The sequence below is a fragment of the Daktulosphaira vitifoliae genome, unplaced genomic scaffold (genome assembly GCF_025091365.1).
Source record: "Daktulosphaira vitifoliae isolate Bord-2020 unplaced genomic scaffold, ASM2509136v1 Scaffold_1, whole genome shotgun sequence".
In the NCBI taxonomy this organism is placed as follows: Eukaryota; Metazoa; Arthropoda; class Insecta; order Hemiptera; family Phylloxeridae; genus Daktulosphaira; species Daktulosphaira vitifoliae.
In genome coordinates, this window is record NW_026099572.1 from 88,101,839 (window position 1) to 88,126,594 (window position 24,756).

Here is a 24,756-nt window from a genome sequence, read left to right on the forward strand (position 1 = left end):
TTTTTCATTCTACATACTTTATCTTAATTAGGATATTAATAATGAACTAGCAGATCATGTAGCTTTTTTTTTTTTCATAACGGCAAACTCCTCAATTATAGATGATAGATTATCTAGATATTGTCCACTTATTTATCTTTTAACAGAAAGTAAGGCCAGATTATTCAGCCTACAACTATTCATGGTGGATCTGAGATATGTTTTCAACCGTCTCATTATCGAAAGACTTCTTTCAGTTGAAACACTAGATACTGGTATGACAATTATAAGTTCAATTACTTTTTTGATTACAAAAAAGCTATTACAAACATTTCAAAAAATTGTTTTTTAAATATCTTCAAAATTTCAAATTCCTACAACGTCTTTATAAAATGCAATAAGGATTAACCTTTAACAAATTTCAAAGTCCAAAATTACGACGGTAATGCATCTTCTTAAATACTTTGAATACGTCTCTTTCATCAAATGAATATATAAATAAATATTCATTTAATCTGTAGTCCTGATTTGTATAGCCTTTCGTATTATCAAAGGTTGTTTGATAACGGATAGTTATGTATGATAACAGTGATGACTTATTTAAGGTTAGGTAGAAAAATGTAATTTTAAATATCATTGATAAATCCTGTAATGTTAGGATAAAATTCTCTAAAAGATAAATCTTTTTATTTTACATTTTTAATCTTATATTATCATAATGTCAAAAAGTCTTAGGAAAGCTGGTGGATTAGTTATCTATAGGAAGGTTTTCAATGAAATTCAATACTTACTATTACAGGCATCTTATGAAAATCACCATTGGACTCCTCCTAAGGGTAATTTATACATGGTGATCTCAATAAAAGTTTAAAAGTTAGAACAAATGTAAATAAATGTAGGAAAAGAGGTTCTATCAGAAATATCTAATTATGAAAATACCTCACTTGCTACCAAACTTAAGAAACATTATTTCAGAAAATTTTACCAATTTAAAATATCGGATTTTGCTATAATAATTTAAATTTTTTCCTTGGTAATACCTCTTCTTCCAATTAAGTATAAAAATGTTATTAATATTTGAAATACTAGTTTAAAAGTTGTAAAAAAAAAATAAATTTGACACTTATAAGATATAAGAAATACATTTAAAAAGTAATTTATAAATTATAAATTAAAAATTATATGAAACTGAAAATAGTATTCTTATCATTATTATTATTTTCAGAGAAATCATGTGGCTATTGTTAAAAGAATCAGTTTGAATTTATTTACATTTGCACCAACTTTCAAACTTTAATTGAGGTCACCATATTATAAATTAATGAAAAGGATAAAAATAAAATTATGCTTGTATTTATCTTTATTTTGGTAATTAGAAAAAATGTTACAAAATTTGGAAAAAAAAATTTGTTAGCTAAAAAACCTAAAAAATATAGAAAGAAGTAATTCAAATTATTGTTTTAAACAGCTAGATTTATATTTTATTAAGAATATATATAGAAGTATTTTTTATTTGCTTGAGCTCTTACAAATAAAGAAGTATATTATTTAATTTATTATTTTGCAAGATATTTACTTGAAAATGTAAAATTTCAATTCAAAAAATTAGTACTAATTATATTTTAATGGTCTTTTTGTGAATAAATTTTTTTTGTGTGTTATTGTTTTCTGATTAAACTATTTTAAAATATAAATCTAATTAAATTTCAGGTCATTTAGAAGAAAATGAGTCTGATATGGATGCTGCAGTACGTGAAACTGAAGAAGAAGCTGGTTTAAAGTTACAAGATTTGTGTGTTGATCATCACTTTAAGAAAACATTAAAAGTAATTTCCTTTAAAAATTAAAAAAAAATGTTTTTCTCATCTTTTCTTTTACTTAAAAAATAATTATATATTTTATGTTTTTTTTATACAGTATGAACCGGCAAACAAAAATTTTATCAAGCAAGTTGTTTACTTTTTAGCATATTTGACTAATCCAGAAACTCCTGTAAAATTATCTAATGAACATCAAAGTTATAAATGGTTATCTCTTCAAAACGCAAAAGAACACGCTCAGTATCCTGAAATGCAAGAATTACTTGATGAATGTGATAAGCATTTGAAGTTGTAAAATTTTTTTTATCTCATTGTAATTAAAGTTTAATTTTTTAAGTGTTTAGATAGTAGCATTTGTATTTACATTAATTGTTTTATTTTGTCTTAAGTCTTTGGCTATGTCGAGGATAAGGAATAAGGTGAGTGGACTGTATGAATGAATGTATGTAATGAATATAAAATTGAGCAGTTTTAGAATAGGATATGTGGTTAGTGGTCATAACTTTTTAATATCTGATTGGTTCATTCGGAGCAGGACCGACCCGTGGATGGATGGTTCAGTTTGACAGAATATACATGAGAGTGGGGAAGGATGCTTTGAAGTATTATGGTCTGTCAGACCATAGTGGCCACAGCTTTCTTTATTATGGCAGAACTTTTGTGTGAGTCCAAATAGAAGACATTTGGCGCATTTACCCTTAGAAGTTGAAAAAATTTCCTTGGTTCCCTGTAAATAGGGGAAATCTTTCAACAAAACTATGGTTTTCAAAATTAGTAAATTTCGACATGTTTAAAACTAACATAATTTTATTAAAAATAATTAAATCAAACATTTTTTAGCTTCGATGCGAAGCTGAGAAGGTATTAATTTTACTATGATGTGTTTTTTTATTTTTTTGTGTCTGTGAACGCTCAATCTCAGCTCTCGCTGGACTGATTTTGATGAACAATATGTCAAAAGATCACAAATCGTATCTAGTCGAAGACATTACCCTCAAAAATTGAAAAAAATTCCCTCGTTCCCCGTAAACGGGGGAAATCCCCCAAAAAATTACAAATTTAAAAATCGCTAATTTTCGATATTTTTTCAATTTTTTTTACTTAAAATTGCCATAACTTTTTTAAAAATGACCGAATCAATATAATTTTTTTTTTTATAGATACCTTAGATAATTACCTATCATTTTATATATTTTTGTGAACATTTGACCCTTTAACAGCCCAAAGGATGGGGTTTCAAAATGGTAACTTTTTTACAAAAAATTAACTTTTTCAACTTAACTTTTGAAAATGTTCCGGAAAGACTGACAATTTTATATATACCTTAAATTAAAGCTAATGTAATATACTTTAATTTGAAAAAAAAAAATTTGACCTCTGGACTTGTCTTCATGGTGAAAATGACTACCGTATGCAAAAATATGCTATTTTTGTGAAAAAATTCTTGATATTATATTTTACATTTTTTAACATTATGTTGCTATAACTTTTTAAAAAATGCATGAATCAACTTTATTCTTTAATGATAAATACTTTATATATACTTCTTTCATTCGACATACTTTTTTTTAAAATCGGACCATTTCCCTTTATACAGGGGGGGTGCAAACCTTTTAAAATGCGTATAGAAAGTAGAACTTTTTCAACTTAACTTTTGAAAATGTTCCGGAAAGACTGACACTTTTATATATATCTTAAATTAAAGCTTATGTAATATACTTTAATTTGAAAAAAAAAAATTTGACCTCTGGACTTGTCTTCGTGGTGAAAACGGACATCAAAGTTAAAGAAAAACGTACGATTTCCGTGAAAAAAATCTCGATTTTATATGTTATATTATTTAATTTATATTTTATATAACTTTTGGAAAAATGTATGGATCAATATTATTATTTTTTTATAATAAATATTTATATACCCCTTTCATCTGGCACGCTTTTTTTGTAAATCGGATCATACCCCTTTAACAAGGGGGGTCAAAACTTTAAACATGCGTATTGTTACTACGATATTTTCAATTTAATTTTTGAAAGTATTCCGGAAATACTGACACTTTTAAATATATCTTAAATTAAAGCTTATGTAATATACTTTAATGTGAAAAAAAAAAATTTGACCTCTGGATTTGTCTTCATGGTAAAAATGACTACCGTATGCAAAAATATGCTATTTTTGTGTTAAAATTCTGGGTTTTGTATTTTATTTTATTTTAAAATACCTGACAAGGGGAGTACAGATTTTCATAAATATTATATAAATTAAAATTGATATAGTATAGATAGTTAAACTTATTTAAATATGTTTGTTTCTTTTAAGTCGAGAAAAATAACTTTGAAATTTGAACTAGCTTAAATAGCCAATTTTTCAACCGCCGGAAGCAACGTACGGTTGCCGAGTTGGTAAAATTTATGTTTTACACGCTTGGGGTACGAGGTTCCAACCCGCATATGGCAATGAATTTTTTGCATTTTTTCTTAATTCTTTTTAAGTTAGTATAAATTTTAACTCGTTTGATTTTTATCACATTTAGATTCAATAACTTCAATAAAGATCAAGGATCCCATCACTTTAGTCGCCCCTTGCAAGAAGAAATTTCTTATTCGTATTAAAATTATTTTACTATATTTTAAGTTTTCGCTTCGATGCAAAGCCGAGAAGATATTTTTTTGTGACTATCATTTATTTTCTCTGCTCTAACTTGACCTACTTTTTTCAACAATACGTCAAATTACTACAATTCGTATCTAGTTGAAGATATTACTCTCAAAAATTGAAAAAAAAATTCTAATTTATCAATTAAACAGTTAGTTATTACATCGTCTCCATAAAGACAATTAAAATCATTAATTTCTAATGTTTTCAAAATATTTATTAACGAATGAAGTTTGATATGATAGGTTTCAACTACAAAATTAAATCATTTTACTTTGTAATTTAATAATTTTATTACTCTGTTTGTGTGTGCTACTATTAGACTATAATATTCAAATTTTTTTCTAACGTGTTGCTATATAAATCATTTCTAAAAAAAATGATTGTTTTTTCTCCTGAATTAACAATTGATTTTTACAAATATAATCAAATTTTATAATAAACTCAATTGAGTAAATCTTTTTAACAACTTTGTTTTGATTGGTACATTTAGTTAAAGTAAATCATTAAAATTAATTAAGTTCTCAATATTTCAATTATAGAATCTTTTCAACAAACAACAAAAGTTCCTAGGAAATTATTACTATTACTTCTATTTAAGTTATCTATTACCATAAAAATGCAAAAAAATATTGAGCTTTTCTGATAAATTTACAATAAATAGTAATTATAAAACTTTCTGACTGCATATTGATCTTAACGATACAATTTTTTTAATTGTCATAAAATTTTCTATTTAATTATGTCAATGTCAAACTTACCAATTGAGCTAAAAGTTATGGTAAAATAAATTTTTTTTTTTTTTTATAAACATTTACAACAATCAACTTTAAACGATTAACAAAATTGGTTAAATATGTCATTTTCCTTATTTTTAACTTATTAATAATCAAATTAATATTAAATATTATATCAAATCAGTATTAATTTAAAACAATTTTTTTTGTTCTTAATTATTTTTTTTTATATGTAAAAACTATTTTTTAATAATATTAAAACTTAGAAGTTATAGAAAAAGTCTAATTGCACATTTTAAAACATCGCGAAAAGTTGATTTAGAATAGTATATTTTTGTTTCTGATGGAAGTTCCTTGTAGTCCAGTGTATAAAACTTATAACTTTGTTAATTGTTATAACTTTATCAAAAATGACCAAATCAGTATATTTTTTTTTATTTAGATGCATGTCTTTATCTATCATTTGGTTTTTTTTATAAATCTAACCCTTTACCTGCCCACAAGAGGGATTCAAAATATTAACTTTTTTTTTTTTAGTTAAAGTAAATCATTAAAATTAATTCAGTTCTGGATATTTCAATAGTAGAATCTTTTTAAATATCAAAAATTACTTAGAAATGATTACTATGATTTCTATTTAAGTGTTCTATTACGATAAAAATGCAAAAAATAATGAGTTTTTCTGATAAATTTACAATAAATAATAATTATAAAACTTTCTGACTGCATATTAATCTTAAAAATAACATTGTTTTAATTCTCATAAAATTTTCTATTTAATGATTCATTCTAGTCAACGAAGGAGTAATTTTGCAGAATAGCAGAAAAAATTCCCAACAAACTTTTTTTTTTTTTGTTTTAATTAGGCAATTGGTGGATTATTCCAAAAGCAACATCAACTCTTATTTCTTTAATTATATCATGATTAGTAGTTCTTTGATTTTAAAATATAATATTTGAATATATACTAATTATAATTATTAAATTTAGTATGAAATTGATATTTAATATTGTAATTTAAACGGAGAAATTATAAAAATAATAAAGAAGTTATATTTTGCTTTACTTTTACGTGTATAAAAATTTAAAGGGCTTGATACAATAATTTTCAATAAAAACTGTTTGTTACTATAAAAAAATGCACTGGACTACAAGGAACTTTCATCAGAAGCAAAAATATACTTTTCTAAATCAACTTTTCGCGTTGTTTTCAAATCTGCAAGTAGACTATTTCTATCACTTCTAATTTTTTATATTATTACTAATTATATATATAAAATAATAATTAAAAGAAAAAAAAATTTGTTTTCAAATTATTACTGATTTGATTTTTAATATGTTAAAAATAATCAGTCCAAATTTTCAATTTTAACCTATTTTTTTGGTTCTTTAAAGTTGATGAAAAATTTTTGATAAAGATTTATGAAAGTTTATAGTAAAATAAATTGAATATATTACCATAACTTTTAGCTCAATTACAAGTTTAAAATTGACATCTAGGCCAGTCAACAAAGGAAAAATTGCGGAAAAAATTTTGTTTTTTTAAAAGTTGAATTAAAATATGTATAATGACATACTAATAGTCCTCAAGATTGGAATTGAGCTTTTTTTTTAAATCCTCGCAAAAGTTCAAAAATATGAGCTTTCTTAATTTTCTCAACAAAAAATATTTAACTTACAAAAAAAAGTTTCGTACAAAAGTTGTTTAAAAGACAATTATAAATAAAAATATAATCTTATATTTTTTCATTTAAACAAATATTTTTCGTTTATAATAAACAATATTATGAGTACTAAAATTTATATTCCATTTTTTTCATTTTACGGTTACTTTTTATCATGTTACACTTACGTTAGACACAATGTTATAAATGCATATGTGTGTATGTGTGAGTTTATTTATTTATTGTATCATTAAAGTGTAGTGTATATTAATATACAAGCGATAGAGTAGGTAATTGATTTGACGCTATATTATTTAAACCCAACTAAACGCTAAATTGTACATTCCGAAACAACAATCATATTATGTCAATTGCCACCGGAATTTCTGGTAATATTTTTCTTTTTCTTTGCCTTAATCCCAACTACTTGGGGTCGGCCACCCTTATCCTAAGCTTCCACTTGACACGATCTCCCACATCTTCTACGCTCAAATCAGCTGTCCTCAAATCACATTCAATAGCATCCCTCCATATCTTAAATGGTCTTCCTCTATCTCTTCTTCCTTCAACATTCATTTCTATAACTGTTCTTACAGCTTTCGATTCTTCTTTCCTCATACCATGACTAAACAATCTAAGTCTATTTTCTGTCATCTTATCCACGATTGACGCAACACCTATACTTCCTCTTATATGCTCGTTCCTTATCCTATCTTCTCTAGTCACTCCACTCATCCAACTAAGCATTCTCATCTCTGCTACACTTATTCTCTGCTCTACTTTCTTATCAACCGCCCAACACTATGAACCATACATCATAGCTGGCCTCACAATTTCATACTAAATTTAAAAACTATAATTAGTATTTATTCATATATTATATTTTAAAATCAAAGAACTACTAATCAGGATATAATTAAAGAAATAAGAGTTCATGTTGCTTTTAAAATATTTCACCAATTTCTCTAAAGGAAACACTATCTACAGATTTGCATCGAAGCGTTTCTTATGATAGTGATTTTAATCACTGTCAGATATCATCTATACTTGTCCCATCTATGCCTCGTCCACACTGTGCCTCGACCCCACTGTGCTACCGTTTTTTATAAATACTTACCTCTGGAGAATATTCATAATTGCTACTTTCTCATGAAAAGTTAAATTTTGAAAATGTTTTGGAAATACATGGAGGTTCAAACTTATGTTAAATCAAAGCTTATATTACATACTATAAATTAAAAAATAAATATATGAATTACAATATTTTGCCAAGTATCCGTATATAGACAGTCTTATGTCTAACAAAATTTATAAAAATTATTGTTACAATTCTAATAATCTTAGATTTAGAAGTTAAAACTTAGGTGGAGTACCTTTATAGTTTAAAAACAAAATTCAACAAGAATAATTGGTTAAAATTATTTAGAAAATTTTTTTTTTTTAGTTGACATGTTCCCCTGATCCTACACCGACGAAATAATACTAAGAAAATTCTTAATATTATTATATTAGGAAAAAATAGTGGTCAACGATGAATCAATCATTCTGTTTGTATTGTAATGAAATTGTGTTCTAACAATATGAGTACTATGCTTATTACACATACATATTAATGCGATTTTCTTAAATATATAATAATATCATTGTTATTATAATTATAATTAAAAATAGACTAATAATTATTAGTCTATAAACTATGTAGACTTATAAAAATATGACCCTGTTGTAATTATTTGATATACATTTAATGTAATTCATTAGGCATCAATAATATAACAAAAATAACATATATTTTCAACACATCCTATTAATTAGTAATCTATATAAGCTTAAAAGTTTAACGCTCATTGCTAACCGAACCTTTCATTTCGATTCTTTTGGAGTGGCTTTGCCACTGTAGCCAAACATAAAACAAATTAAATTATACAGAAAACAGAGTATAGAAAAATAAAGAAAATCGGGATAATTAAAAATTGATTATGTAAATAGTGTTACTAAACAATGAGTTTCTTTTATTGTATTTATCTATACCATTCAGTGAATGCAATAGAACCGTGTGTAGCATGAATTTCTCTTCTAGTAATTTTTCGGTATGATACTTTATAGCTTTTTTTTCTTAGCATATTTGCTTCATACTAGTAAAACATAGAATGGCCCTTAAAAGTAGTATGAACTTAAGTTTTTTAAATAAAAATATACATGTTTAATTAACTTAAAATTAAGAAAATGATCTAACTAAGTAAACGATAAGTTGAAAACAACTTTTGTAAAAGCGTTTTAAAAGATATTAGCACTTATTACTATGATAGGAAGAATAATGCGGTTCATAAATGCACAGAGATAAAAATAAACAGATTCGCTTAAAAAAAAAAAAAAAAAAGATCAATACAATTATCGAGGAGTAGGTATTGATATAATGATTTAAGAATTGTTTGCCTACCAACCATTTTTGACTTTGACTTGTAGTAATATAATAAATATAGTTTAAAAAAACACGCTTCTAAAGCACATCGAACTAAAAAGTTAAAAATAAGTTTAAAATAATTATGAACAAAAAATACTAGTATTATTGTAATAAAAGCATCGGGCGCTCAATATACGAAAAATATGGCACAAAGCACCCACGCTTTTATTACAATAATACTAGTATTTTTTGTTCATAATTATTTTAAACTTATTTTAAAAATTATTTTTAACTTTTTAGTTCGATGTGCTTTAAAAATGTGGTTTTTTAGTTTTTTTAAACTATATTTATTTTTCACTTTTTAGTTTCATGTTATGATAGTAGTTACTATCAATATCATGGTTGTAACGGGTAACGGGAAATCCGGGTTCGATTCCGGAGAGGGAGTCTGAGAAACGGCTACCACATCTAAGAAAAGCAGCAGGCACGTAAATTACCCACTCCCGGAACATGGAGGTAGTGACGAAAAATGACGATACTGGATTCATCCTTTTTAATCGGAATGAATGAGTTCTATATCTCTAAATAAGAATAAAGTGTGTTAATATACAGGGTGTTCAGTAAGTCAGGAAACGGGTTTCTATTGTTCTCATTGTTACAAACAATGAGAACAATAGAAACCCGTTTCCTGACTTACTGAACACCCTGTATATTAACACACTTTATTCTTATTTAGAGATATAGAACTCATTCATTCCGATTAAAAAGGATGAATCCAGTATCGTCATTTTTCGTNACCTTGAATTAGGTGATAATGATAACATGAGCCATGAGGGTATTGATAATAATTTTTTCTTAGTTTATGATGTTCAGGTTAAGGGTTAGTTTATAACTTAATTGCCCATAAGTAGTGTGAACTACAACTGAACTGTGTACTGCTGTACTAATAGTGATAAAATGAATAGTTCATTGCCAAACAATATCAGCATGATCAATAAAATTAGTGAACTTAAGAATAGTTCATTTGAACTATTCACTTGAATGAACTATGAACTAATGAACTATTCACAGAAATGAACTAAACTTTCCATCTCTAGTGTACGGGTATGATAACCAAAAATAAATTTATACAGGACTAGTATTGCCGGCGTGTAATGAGCGGGGCGTGGGGTGGGGTGAATGCGTTATGACAGTCTAATCTAGACGACGGAATATGCGTTAACGCGTGGCGTTTGGAGAGTTACAAACATACATACATACATACAAGTGAAACTAATATAAGCGTGTTAAAAATAACAAAAGGGTGTTTGGGGTATTTTTGACCAAGGTGGATATTTAGGTATTTGATGCATTCAGGAGCAACGAGGTTCTATCGGGGTTGTAGAGTCCAAGGGTTTAGAATAATAAAGACAAGTAGATATAAAAAGAAATTATTAAAGTGCCTCTTTATTGAGGAATAAAAAACTAATTAATTGATAAGCACCTATAATAGGACACTGAGGCAACGATGCGGTAATCCGACCCACGAGACCCAGTAATGTGTATATGTATAATGTGCGAATGAATTAGTAAAATTACTAAAGAGAATATTGATCTATTGCTTTACCATTCTTTACTCAGAATATTAATTCTAAATAATTGGGATAATATAAAATTACTTACTCCTTTTAGGTAGCTTGTTTAAAGATCGTCGATAATAAAAATATTAAATGTGTAACTCTTTCTTTTTATTGTGCTATTTTGCACACACAAAATTTATGTAATATATCTTTTCTAATAAAAAGTCTAGACTCAAAGTAGTTATATTTTAATATTGTATTAAAGTATACCGACGACAACACGGGGTGGCGGTTAATTGAGAAAAATGCACTAGAAATATATGGCTGTCCGACACTGAGAATGTGGTGAAGCTAGAAAGATTCAAAATGAGACAACGGGAAGCAAGTAACATATTAAGATGCGATAAAAGAAAATATTTACAAAACATACTTAAGGAGCAGAACAGGTATTTGCTAGTCACAATACAAGAGACCTATATTAAAAGGTTAACTTCTTAAGTAAGGAAAATAAGCAGCCGGTGAAAGTTCTCAAAAATGATGATGGAACGCTAATCACATCTAAAGAAGAGATAGCAAATAAATGGGCGAACTATTTTAAGCAGCTGTTGAACTGTAATACACCAGATAGTTTATTCCACTTTGAAAATATGGAAACTAATAATACAATCTGCCTAGCACCGAATAAGGAGGAAATTCAAGAACAAATAAGAAATTTAAAGAACCATAGAGCACCCGGAGAAGATGGTATCCCTGGAGAGTTGCTTAAAAGTATGAGAAATGGCTTGCTTGAATATATGTCCGGGCTAATAAAAGAAGTTTGGGAAAAAGAAGTGATTCCGGAGGAATGGCAAACAGCACTAATATATCCTATACACAAAAAGGGAGATAAGCAGTTGTGTGATAATTATAGAGGTATCGCTCTATTAAACGTTACATATAAAGTGCTATCCAAATGTATATTAAACAGAATTAAGCCGTGGGCAGAAGATATTTTAGGAGATTATCAAGCAGGTTTTAGACAAAATAGATCTACCAAATATCAGATTTTTGTTTTGAAACAAATTTTCCAAAAAATGTGGGAGTTTAACAGAGAAGTACATGTACTATTTATTGATTTCAAGAAGGCGTATGATTGCATACATAGAGAATCTATGTTGAATGTACTAAAACAGTTCAAATTGCCCCAGAAGTTAATTAATCTGATCAAAGCAAACATCCTACACACGGAAATCAAGATCACAGTTGGCAATATTGTATCACAAGGGATACCAGTATCGACTGGTTTGAGATAAGGGGACGCTTTGTCACCCATACTATTTAATATAGCATTAGAAAGGGTCATCAGGGAGAGCCGTATTGAAGATAACGGTGTACGATTGGGAGGTTGCATAATAGGAGTATTGGCCTACGCAGACGATATAGTATTACTTACGGAAAAGAAGGAAAATCTCAGGGAGCAAGCGGGAAAACTATTAGATACGGCAAAAAGAATATGTTTAGAAATAAACGATAAAAAAACTGAGTACATGATCGTGCAGAGAAGAGAGCTCGCGGATCATGTTCAGCCATTTTTGGAAGTTGGGCAGTACAAGTTTCAGAGAGTGCAAGAGTTCAAATATGTGGGATCAATATTGACACAAAAAAACGATGAACATATTGAAATAAAAGCAAGACTCCAATCTGGTAATAAGTGTTACTACGGACTAAGTAAGTTATTAAAAGCGAGAACGTTATCGAAGAACCTCAAGATACAACTGTATCGCACCCTCATCCGTCCAGTGGTAATGTATGGTTGTGAAGTATGGACATTACGGAAGTCAGATCAAAACAGATTACTGATATTCGAAAGGAAAATATTAAGACGAATCTTCGGTTCGTGTATAGATGAGACCACGGGGGAATGGAGAATTCGAAAAAACGAGGAACTTAAACTGCTGTACTAAATGCCTGATATAATTAGAGAAATTAAAAAAAGGAGACTTCAATGGGCTGGACATGCATGGAGAAAAGAAGGAACTTTAATCCGAATGGTTCAATGTGAGATCCCCCAAGGAAAGAGACCCTTGGGACGACCCCGACTAAGATGGGAAGACCAAGTCGGGAAGGATGTACAAATGATAGACCCAAGTGCCAATTGGAATGTACTAGCGATGGATAGGGTGAAATGGCAAGATATATGTTTGAATGTATGATCTTAATGGTCGAATGCAAAAAGAAGAAGAATTTTGCACACACGAAATTTATGTAATTATCTTTTCTAATAAAAAGTCTAGACTCAAAGTAGTTATATTTTAATATCGTATTAAAGTATACCGACGACAACACGGGGTCGCGGTTAATTGAGAAAAATGCACTAGATAAGAGAGTTCTGAATTCTATATTGAATTTAGAACTTCAAAAGTAAAAAAGGTCGTTCTTTCTGAAATTCAGCGCCTTTTTATATTGTATTTTAATCTATCTATCCCTTATATTGGGATGTTGTCGTCAGCGCTTTTAGCGATTTTCAGTTTATTGTGTTAAAGTGGACATAACATCATAATTATTCTAAGATATGATACATAATATTATAATAATCAATTTAACACATATATACATATATGATAGCTAGTACAACAGGTGTATATGTTATGACAGATAAATTAATTATTTGTTTGTATACAATTAATATTAAATATTTTTTTCGTTGATAAATGTCTGATGAGTAATGCAAAACATTAGTCACATTACAACATACTTTTGACATTACTGCAATGGTTTATGATAAATTACAAATTCAATTTCAAAACTAATTTTATAATTAGTTATATATTATAATCAATTAACGACAGTTATAAGAATAATGGAAAAATTCTTTTATTCTTTTTGAATTCATACTTATATTTTGAAAAACATTTATCATAGAGGTATTACAATATAAAATTATTATATAATTTTTTATAATTTCTCGGTTAAAATAATAATATTGAATTATTGAATATCATTTTCATAGTATTTTTAACAACTATAAAAAGTATTTATTAATTTATTATACTTATAGATTATGAAACTTGTAATTAGGTTACAATTAAGAAAATATGAGTTCATTTTACTTTTGGAATAATTCTCCATTTTCTCAAAATAAAACACTATCTAGAGATTTGCATAGTTTTTAATTATAATGATTTTAATCGCTGTTAGATATCATTTATATATATATATATATATCCCAATTATGCCACGTTCCACTATCCTACGTTTTCACTATGCTGGATTTTATTTTAAGTTTAATTAAGTAATATAATTATGATTAAAAAAAGCTACATTTGACTAATTTAAGAGTTAAACTCTCATATTACTTAGTTAAAACTGAGACAAATTAGTTTTACCCATTAAGGCTACAATTGCAGGTTTTATATCATCAGTTCTTTTCTAATGTTTTACAAGCAAAGGTATTAAGATGGGAATACAGATTATAATGAATACTGGCTAGGCAAATGTTTAAGACAGGTGTTAGCAAAGTATTATATCCGTTCATACTAGTATTTTAAGAAATTTATTTATTTTAGCTTCGATGCGAAGGTGAGAAGATATAAATTTTACTATAATATGTTTTTTTTTTATGTCTGTTGTTACTTTTTATCAGCTCTCACTGGACCGATTTCTTTTAACAATACGTCAAAAGATCACAAATCGTATCTAGTTGAAGACATTACCCTTAAAAATTGAAAATTTTTCCCTCGTTCCCCGCAAATGGGGGAAATATGCAAAAAATTACAAATTTAAAAATCTGTAAATTTTGTCTTTTTTTTCTTAAAACTTGCATAACTAAAAACTCAAAAATAAACCAATATACATAATTTTTTTTTATACTAAAAACTTAGATACTTTCCTTTCATTTGATATCATTTTTTTGAAAATCTAACACTTAACCTGCTCACAGGGGGGATTTAAAATAGCAACTTTTTTAAAGAACTAACTTTTATAACTTGACTTTTGAAAATGTTCCGGAAATACTGCGTCCTTTAAACATATATCAAATTAAAGCTTATTTTATGTGCTATAATGCGAAAAAAAAAATTTGTCCCGACACTTTATCTTCTGCATGTAAACGGCTGCCGTAGTTAAAAAAAACGCTATTTTTGTGTTAAAATTTTCGATTTTAAATTTTCAACTTAAAAATGCTATAACTTTTCGAAAAATGTAATGATCAGCACAATTTTTTTTGTTCTAAATATATTATAAGTACATCTTTCATTTGACATACTTTTTATTAAAAATTAGACAATTTCCCCTTATATAGGGGGCGTTCAAAACTTGAAATATTTATAAAAAATAGAACTTTTTCTACTTAACTTTTGAAAATGTTCCGGAAATACTGCGTCCTTTAAACATATATAAAATTAAAAGTTGTTATATACTATCAAATGAAAAAAAAAATTTGTCCCGACACTTTTTTTTCTACATTTAAACGGCTGCCGTAGTAAAAAAAACGCTATTTTTGTGTTAAAATTTTCGATTTTAAATTTTCAACTTAAAAATGCTATAACTTTTCGAAAAATGTAATGATCAGCACAATTTTTTTTGTTCTAAATATATTATAAGTACATCTTTCATTTGACATACTTTTTATTAAAAATTAGACAATTTCCCCTTATATAGGGGGCGTTCAAAACTTGAAATATTTATAAAAAATAGAACTTTTTCTACTTAACTTTTGAAAATGTTCCGGAAATACTGCGTCCTTTAAACATATATAAAATTAAAAGTTGTTATATACTATCAAATGAAAAAAAAAATTTGTCCCGACACTTTTTTTTCTACATTTAAACGGCTGCCGTAGTTAAAAAAACGCTATTTTTGTGTTAAAATTTTCGATTTTAAATTTTCAACTTAAAAATGCTATAACTTTTTGAAAAATGTATATATCAGCACAAATTTTTTTTTTTTCTAAATACATTATAAATACATCTTTCATTTGACATACTTTTTATTAAAATTGGACGATTTCCCCTTATATAGGGGTCGTTCAAAACTCGAAATATTATAAAAAACATAGATCTTTTTTAACTGAACTTTTGAAAATGTTCCGGCAATACTGCGTCCTTTAAACATATATCAAATCAAAAGTTATGTTATATACTATCAAATGAAAAAAAAAATTTGTTCCGACACTTTATCTTCTATTTGCAAATTGCTGTCGAAATTAAAAAAAATATATAATGTTTGCGATAAAAATCACCTTCTATCGGAATGTTTTTTATACTTAAAACTCCCATAACTTTTTCAAATATTAACAAATCAAAATAATATTTTTTTATATTGAAACCTTAGATATTTCCCTTTTATTTGATATAATTTTTTTTGAAAATCTAACATTTATTCTGCTCGCAGGGGGGATTTAAAATAGCAACTTTTTTACAAAAACTAACTTTTTTAACTTGAATAAAATTAACAGTAAAATTAGGTATTGGCTATAATTTATTATTTTTAATAAATCAACGAATTTAAAAATTAAAAATATTTAAAAAATAAATTTATTAAAATAAAATAAGTTTATAATTGGAAAAATCTACATACCTTTTTGTAGAAGACGATTGAGCTTGCTGGTTCATGGTTTTATTTATACGTGTAAATTATTAAATAATAAATTTCTGGTTTTCAAAAAGACAACTGCACGTCAAAGATAATTAAAAACAAATGTGACAGGACAATAAGTGTTTAACCGGTTATATAATAAAGAATAAAATACGTAGGCGTGAAACACATCCAGTGGTATCATTTTTATCATAAAATGCATACGACAGTGATCGTTACTGTACGGTGATACCTTTGATGTTGGAAATATGCTTACCTAAGCGTCTGGTAGCCGATGATAAAATTTTTTGAAATTATAACTATAAATTTAATAATATACAGACAGCGGCACAATTTTTTCCCCATAAAATTACAGACTCTTATGAGCGTTATAATATAATGATATCTTTGATGTCAGAAATATGCTTATCTAAGCATCTGGTTTACGTTGGGTTTCATCTTCTCCCTCCCCCCGCATTAGGTTAGTTTTCGTTGGGTTTCGTCGTTCCCCCGTTCGCTGCTCTACAGTGTCAGTTGGATCGGGCTCTACGGGGCTACGAAATTCGGCACAAGTGCAGTCTCCCTAGCTTGGGGAATCGGGCGCGTCCTCAGGTTGCGGATAGAGGAACGGCCTTCAGATATGCAGGTTAGCCGCGAAATAAACAGTCCATTCATTTGGACTGACTAATAAGCGGTCGCGGACAATGAGCTCCTCGTTCGCTCGTTAACCCTGCAGATATGCAGGGTAGCCATGTTATAAGCAACTTTCAAAGTGGACGAATAAGCGGTAGCGTTCAAGGGAAACTGTATAACGAGCGGGTGGGCCCGGTAGCCTGGTAAGGCGTCTACCTAGGTGAAGGCAACACCGAAAACAAATCCCCTGGCGGTAGGTAAAACGCAGGGAAGGACACACGTAAAACAAAATATGGAAGGACACCATCACAAAAATACAGTTACCGTTCCAGGAGTTTCGGAGACTCCAGGGCCGGCTGGGAAGAGAGTAGTTGCAGGCTCGACCCGGTCGTTATCCAGCGATTGCATTGAAACCGTTGGACTGTTGAGGCAGGGTCCAGGGGGCGTTCGCGCCCAAGTTACTGCTGGAGGATGTGGGGAGCAGGCAACCTCCGGTGGCTTAAGAGCCACCGAGGTTACTGCTGGTGATAGTGTAGTCATTATTACCGAAGAAATGGTGGAGAGTTGGATAGGCATTAGAGATCGTTTTTGCAACGATATTTCTCTCACGATGTCCGAATTCATGCGCTGGAGGGAACTCCAAGGCAAACTGATGATCCAAAATGCTGTTGAGCATTGCCTTCCGTACGGAAAGTTTCAGTCCCTGAAGAACTTCCAGAGTTCTGTTGCCACCATCCTAGAAATGATGGCGAATGAAAGTACGCCCCGGAGAAGAAGGAGACGTATGATCCGTTTCAAGTGGTGGAGGATGAAGGGGAGGGCTGTCCCTTATGGCAAGGTGCATCTCTTCCCTCCGAAGCGAGAGCACGACGGATCGCGCCATTGCTGACTCGCCACAAGGCGATCCCTATGATGGAGATCATGGGGAAGGGTCTTCGGGATGCCGTCGATGCGTTCGAGCACGAACGCAGCGTCGCGGGAGTGGCAACCGAAGAGAAGGAAACTGACTCGTTATCTGACGAAGACGAAGTCATGAGGACCGGTGACCGGCGTCACACTGAACAAGCGGAGCCATCAATAGTGGACAACGCTACAGACTGCTCAGACGGTTACTCTCCAGTGCTTAGCCCCCTCCCAGAACCAACTACACCGGTTGGTGTAGTTTCCATTCGTGTAGTTTTTGCCATTCGTGGTGCTGGCAAGAGGAGGGCTCCCTGCAGTGGGGACGAGAGCGATGATGACAGTCTGGAGACAGTCGACGCGGGTTTAAGTCACGCTCTGTCTCTTTGCGGTGAGGCAGAGGAAGAAGGGAGCCTGATGAAAGACGTTCCAGGCTCACATTTGGAACGAATCATCAGGGAGGTCTCCCTCTGCTTACAAACAATTGTGGACCTGCGGTCAGTAGACAATCCGCGGCCCAAGAGGTGGAACAAGGCCACTGGGAGTTCAGCCTTGCCCCTGACGGCGCTTGACAATATCAGAGGGCAGGTCGGCTTTCTCTGTGGCCTCATAGATGAGAAGAGGGGCAAGGGTGTCCATAAACAGGTGCAGGAGGCCACTAAGGAGCTAGAAAGGATTCTAAGGGATGAAGGACGGAGGGGTGTTTACGCGCCACCGGTGGCTAATGCTGGGGGGCGAGCGGCGACTGCTGCTGCTGCCGTGGCCTTCAGGGGAGCCAGGGAAGGTCGCGAGCAGACCCGAACTCCGGTGCCGTCCGTTGAAATGGCTACGCAGACGGAGGCTATAGTTAGCGTCGGCGACCCGGGTACGGAGCCAGTCGTGCCGGCTACATCCAGGGTGACTGCGCCACACATCGACCCGCCAACCATCGCGAAGGTTGTAAAGCGGGCTCGAAAAAGGCGTAGGAAGAGAGGTAACGTGGGAGTGGAACTCGCTACAGTAAAGGCAGTGTCTATGCCAGTCCCGCCGTGTCAGACTGTGACATGGTCCGAGTTGGTCAGGTGGAAGACGCCTAACACGACGGAGGACCCTCGCCCGAACCCCGGGCTTCCCGCTACTGCGCGAAGGCACCGAAAACCGATGCTATTATTATTGGACCTCTTAAAGAGGGCCAACGATATTCTGACTTGATCAAGAAGGTCATGTCCAACGTGGACCTCTAGGCGCTGGGCGTTGTGGTCTCTGGTACCCGGAGAACTAAGTCGGGAGTGGTGCTCCTGGAGGTTCGGGGTACCGGGGCCCAGGCCGACTTGTTAGCCGCAAAGGTTAAAGAGGCGTTGGACGGCATGGACGTCCGCGTACATCGCCCAGCGATGTCCGTGGCGTTCATGCTGCTCGATGTGGAAGAGTGGATAGTGGAAAAGGACGTCGTAGGAGCGTTGACCACTATCCTTTCAAAGGGTGGAGCGACGGCACCCGTCGGTTCGGTGTCAGTTCGACTTCACGGAAGTGACAAGGACCGCTTTTCGTGGTGCGAGGTTCCCATTAGGGCCTCGCAACCGCTAGTCGGACTGACAAGACTCAGAGTGGGTTGGAGCACGTGCCGAATCCGGGTCCCAAAGGACAAGGGTCTGCGCTGCTATAGGTGACTCGAAAGGGGCCATGTGCAAACGGCCTTTAGCGGTCCGGACCGGACCTGCGCGTGCTTCACGTGCAAAGGGGAGGGCCACCGGTCAAGGGACTGTCCCAAGAAGGTGGGAGGGCCGGAGAGGCCTTTATAAAATATCTCCTGTCCTCCTCACTCTATTTGTGTGATTTGTGTTCTGTGAATTATTATTTAAGTCAACCCTCGCGAAGTCCTGCCCCCACCTCCACGTGGTGCAACCCGGGCAAACGGATCCCGCCTTTTGGTGGTGGGCGAGTAGGTGAGGCGAGGGGGGGGTTCAAAGTCCCCTATATTACCCTACTAACTTTATTTTATCTTCATAGTGAAAACAGACATGAAAGTTTATAAAAAAAAACCCAGCACAGGGGGGTCGCGGCACAGTGGTGACGTGGCATAGTTGGATTAAGTATAATGATATCTGACAGTGATTAAAATCACTATCAAAAAAAAATGCTTCAATGCAAATCTTTAGATAGTGTTTAATTTTAAAAAATGGGTGTATTATTCCAAAAGTTACATGATCTACTAGTTCCTTAATAATATCCTGATTAAAATATAGTATGTCAAATGAAAAAGAAATTATTAAAAAATATTATTTCTCATAAAAAATTGTATTGATCCATATATTTTTCAAAAAGTTATAGCATAATAAAGTTAAAAATGTAAATTATAAAATCGAGAATTTTCACACGAAAATAGCATTCGGTAGCCGTTTTCACCATGAAGACAAGTCCAGAGATCAAAATTTTTTTTAACGCGCTTATATTAGTTTCACCTGTATGTATGTATGTATGTAACTCTCCAAACGCCACGCGTTATCGCATATTCCGTCGTCTAGACTAGACTAAAGCAATAGATCAATATTCTCTTTAGTAATTTTACTAATTCATTCGCACATTATACATATACACATTACTGGGTCTCGTGGGTCGGATTACCGCATCGTTGCCTCAGTGTCCTATTATAGGTGCTTATCAATTAATTAGTTTTTTATTCCTCAATAAAGAGGCACTTTAATAATTTCTTTTTATATCTACTTGTCTTTATTATTCTAAACCCTTGGACTCTACAACCCCGATAGAACCTCGTTGCTCCTGAATGCATCAAATACCTAAATATCCACCTTGGTCAAAAATACCCCAAACACCCTTTTGTTATTTTTAACACGCTTATATTAGTTTCACTTGTATGTATGTANACGTATATGTTAATATTCATTTATATATCCCTACAGCCGACGCCGCTGCCGCCATATATGCCTCGCGCCCCGCCCGCCAACAAAACACAGCTATACCTCGTGCATGATACGTTTACGTACTTAAGTCGCTTTACTTGTATATATATATATTCTAATTACTATTAAAATTTATTTATTAACACGCTTAATTATAATTAAGAGATATAAAGTATTTATTCCGATTACGAGGGATGATTTCCGTATCGTCATTTTTCGTCACTACCTCCACGTTCCGGTAGTGAGTAATTTACGCGCCTGCTGCTTTCCTTGGATGTGGTAGCCGTTTCTGAGACTACCTCCCCGGAATCGAACCCTGATTTCCCGTTACCCGTAACAACCATGATATTGATAGTAACTACTATCATAACATGAAACTAAAAAGTAAAAAATAAATATAGTTTAAAAAACTAAAAAAACACGCTTTTAAAGCACATCGAACTAAAAAGTTAAAAATAATTTTTAAAATAAGTTTAAAATAATTATGAACAAAAAATACTAGTATTATTGTGATAAAAGCGTCGGGCGCTCAATATACGAAAAATATGGCACAAAGCACCCACGCTTTTATCACAATAATACTAGTATTTTTTGTTCATAATTATTTTAAACTTATTTTAAAAATTATTTTTAACTTTTTAGTTCGACGTGCTTTAAAAGCGTGTTTTTTTAGTTTTTTAAACTATATTTATTTCTTAATAAAGTACATTACATAAGCTTTAATTTAAGATATATATAAAAGTGTCAGACCTTCCGGAACATTTTCAAAAGTTAAATTGAAAAAGTTATTTTTTTGTGAAAAAGTTGTCATTTTAAATCCCCCCAGTGGGCAGATATAGAGTCAAATTTACAAAAAAAATATACCAAATGATAAGTAAAGACATCAAGCATCTATATAAAAAAAATTACTTATCCATACATTTTCCAAAAAGTTATAGCATTATTAAGTTAAAAATATAAAAAAAATTATTTTACAAAAATCGTAATTTTTTATTAACTTTGATGTCCGTTTTCATCGTTAAGATAAGTCCAGAGGTCAAATTTTCAAAGTATTTTACATAAGCTTTATTTTAAGATATATATAAAAGTGTCAGACCTTCTGGAACACTTTCATAAGTTAAGTTGAAAAAGTTCTACTTTCTATATGCATTTTTATGTTTTGAATCCCCCCTGTATTAAGGAAAATGGTCCGATTTAAAAAAAAAATATGTCCAATAAAAGATGTATATAAATACTACTTCTCATGAAAAAATTGTATTGATCCATATATTTTTTAAAAAGTTGTAGCACTTTAAATTAAAAAATTTTTACATTTATTTTTTACATTTTTAACTTTATTATGCTATAACTTTTTGAAAGATGTATGGATCAATATAATTCTTTTTTTTGTAGATGCATGATGTCTTTACCAATTATTTGGTATATTTTTTTTATAAATCTGACTTTTTACCTGCCTACAGGTGGGGATTCAAAATGACAACTTTTTCAAAAAAATTTACTTTTTCAACTTAAATTGTGAAAGTGTTCCGGATAGTCTGACACTTTTATATATATCTTAAATTAAAGCTAATGTAATGTACTTTATTATGCAAAAAAGAAAATTTCGGACTTTATTTTGTCTTCATGGTGAAAATGGGTACCGAATGCTATTATTGTGTGAAAATGTTTTTTTTTTTATAGTGATTTTAATCACTGACAGATATCATTATACTTGATCTAACTATGCCACATCACCACTGTGCCATGACCCCCTTGTACTGGGTTTTTTTTTTGGTTACTTTTAGCTATAAATTATTCTTGGATTATTTGCAATGTAACACTTTTTAAGTAATTTTATATTTACTGTAATCTTATGTTTAATCATATGTATTTTAATTTATTTCTCTTTAACATAAAACTGAATAAACTTGAATTTGTAATATATTAATAGCATATTTAGATTATATCATATTAGAAAAATTAACTGATTAATAAAAATGTTGAACCAATAATCAATCAAGATATTTATGAAAAGGAACTCGGTCTTCTGGTAATTCAATAAATGTTGAAGACTGAGTATCTTAATTTTTGGCATTACGTTTTAACTCTAAAAAATTATGGTAAGAAGAGTAAATAATATATTTAATTTTTATATTAATGATTACTTTTTGTCAATTTCACATTGTCAAATTCCTGTTGATCGTCTTCGCTAGATTTATTTTCAATAGAATTATCTACTGACTGCGTAGAAACAACTAAATAAAGAGTAATATTTCTATAAAATCATACTTATTATAAATAAATTGAATTATAATAAATTAGTATAGCTTAAATATTTATAAGGGAAACCAAATCACCTGTCTTTTGATACACTCCATGATTATGAAGGACTATAACACATAAAAGTATTTATATGCGTATTATAAAATAAAATAAATTAATATTAAGTAAAATGAATTGCATAACTAATAATTTTGTGTTATATTGGTTAAATAATTTAAGTTTACTGAATGATTTTCCTTTGTAATATCTACCTTTACAAATCTTTCCTCCAAAGATCAGGTCAATATGTATTGGTATTGTCGTTTTGCCAGTTTCAGTGTCAAATTGGAATCCCAAATCGTAAAATTTTTCTTTAATCGTAACCTGAATTTCATCATTTATTTTATTACTGAAGTATTTATAAAATAGTCGTTCATTATTTATTATTATAGTGTTTTTTTCGATTTCGATATTATATTGCTGCTGTAACATAAGATCATCAGACACACAAGTAATATTACAATATTTTGTAATGTCAAAATCTAGATATTTTTTAATTTCTAATATTAATTTATTTAATTCATTTAGTGTTTTACTAGTGTCTGTTAAATTATCCTGTATAGGAAGGGGAATTTTACTATTTTCTAAATATATTATTATAGGGATTAAAATAAACGTGTCTTTTGAATGATTCCGTGGCACATTTCGAAAGCTGTCCAATACATCCATGGCACCTCTTAATTTTGGCGTTTCTTTTCTTATTATATGCATTGTGTTAAGAAGTTCTAAAATGCAGTCCTCTCTATTATTTTTATCTTGTACATCTTCACAGTGAGTATGAAAATGTTGAAGTATCAAAATAATTTTTTTTAAAAATTTGGCATAATTACAGCCCAGATAAACAGTTGCCAATCGAATTCGGGAATTACAATTATTTCTATCAATTTGACTGCGAATAACATTATTTAACTTATGTTCAGTTTTCATGTATTTTATACTATTCACGTCATTTAAATTTTGCCATCCAGAATGCATGAATAGATTTTTTAAGATTCGTATAACTTTTAATGAATTAGGCGATGTTTCGGTGTTCGTAATTGTACAAAATATTATTAAACTGACTACAATGTAATTATAATAGGTCATTTTGAATTTTCAATAAACAGTTATGATTACTCAATGTCAAATTGAAAAATTTAAGAGTATAATTTAAATGATTGAAGAAGCGACAAATCACAGATTTTCTTACAATACTACTGAAAAGTTTAGTTTTAAAGAATAATTTCACCTAAAAATAAAAATAAACTTTGATTTAATACTTAAGAATAAATATAAATCAAATTTAGATTTTTGTGATAAAATTTTGGTTTCAATTAAATTTGATGTATTATTATTAATTATTTTACTATTAGCTTAGTGACATTTATACAGTTAATACTGTTACTCACCTGTTTCGTATGAAGAAGAGCGCCAAAAACAAGTTAATAGTTGAATACTTAACTCAGAATAATAATTGCAGCTGTTTAAACTTTATAACAATCGAAAAAATATTTTTATAAATAAAAATAGTATAATAAAAAAACCAGAAACCATTTATCTTTTCATGATTACTGTGTATACATACGATGATAGTGTGTAATACATTACAAACTTGGCATAAATACCATGATAAGAAATTAGATAAGGCAATTATTACTTATCACTCTCATTCAAA

At 30.5% G+C, this 24,756-nt stretch overlaps 2 protein-coding genes across 2 annotated transcripts; one reads left to right on the forward strand and one right to left on the reverse strand.

The window, feature by feature from the left end:
- Positions 1–606: 606 nt before the first annotated feature.
- On the forward strand, positions 607–2,142 carry LOC126896334 (bis(5'-nucleosyl)-tetraphosphatase [asymmetrical]). The gene is made up of 3 exons (XM_050669018.1): positions 607–815; positions 1,690–1,805; positions 1,897–2,142. The coding sequence occupies exons 1-3, from the start codon at positions 698–700 to the stop codon at positions 2,092–2,094; spliced, it is 432 nt and encodes a 143-aa protein (XP_050524975.1). The 5' UTR covers positions 607–697; the 3' UTR covers positions 2,095–2,142.
- Positions 2,143–22,454: 20,312 nt separating this feature from the next.
- On the reverse strand, positions 22,455–24,591 carry LOC126896317 (uncharacterized). The gene is made up of 5 exons (XM_050668992.1): positions 24,491–24,591; positions 23,315–24,330; positions 23,138–23,170; positions 22,946–23,035; positions 22,455–22,887 (listed from the first exon to the last, which is right to left on the reverse strand). Exons 2-5 carry the CDS (start codon positions 24,186–24,188, stop codon positions 22,862–22,864), a joined length of 1,023 nt encoding a protein of 340 aa, XP_050524949.1. The 5' UTR covers positions 24,189–24,330; positions 24,491–24,591; the 3' UTR covers positions 22,455–22,861.
- Positions 24,592–24,756: the final 165 nt, after the last annotated feature.

Bases quoted from the DNA above. Each gene is read 5' to 3' on its own strand.
- LOC126896334 (XM_050669018.1), top strand. From the start codon at position 698: ATGTCAAAAAGTCTTAGGAAAGCTGGTGGATTAGTTATCTATAGGAAG. The intron at 816-1,689 runs GTAATTTATACA...ATTAAATTTCAG, and splicing joins CCATTGGACTCCTCCTAAGG to GTCATTTAGAAGAAAATGAG. The intron at 1,806-1,896 runs GTAATTTCCTTT...TTTTTTATACAG, and splicing joins ACTTTAAGAAAACATTAAAA to TATGAACCGGCAAACAAAAA.
- LOC126896317 (XM_050668992.1), bottom strand. From the start codon at position 24,188: ATGACCTATTATAATTACATTGTAGTCAGTTTAATAATATTTTGTACA. The intron at 23,171-23,314 runs GTAGATATTACA...TATGTGTTATAG, and splicing joins TGGAGGAAAGATTTGTAAAG to TCCTTCATAATCATGGAGTG. The intron at 23,036-23,137 runs GTGATTTGGTTT...CTCTTTATTTAG, and splicing joins TGGAGTGTATCAAAAGACAG to TTGTTTCTACGCAGTCAGTA.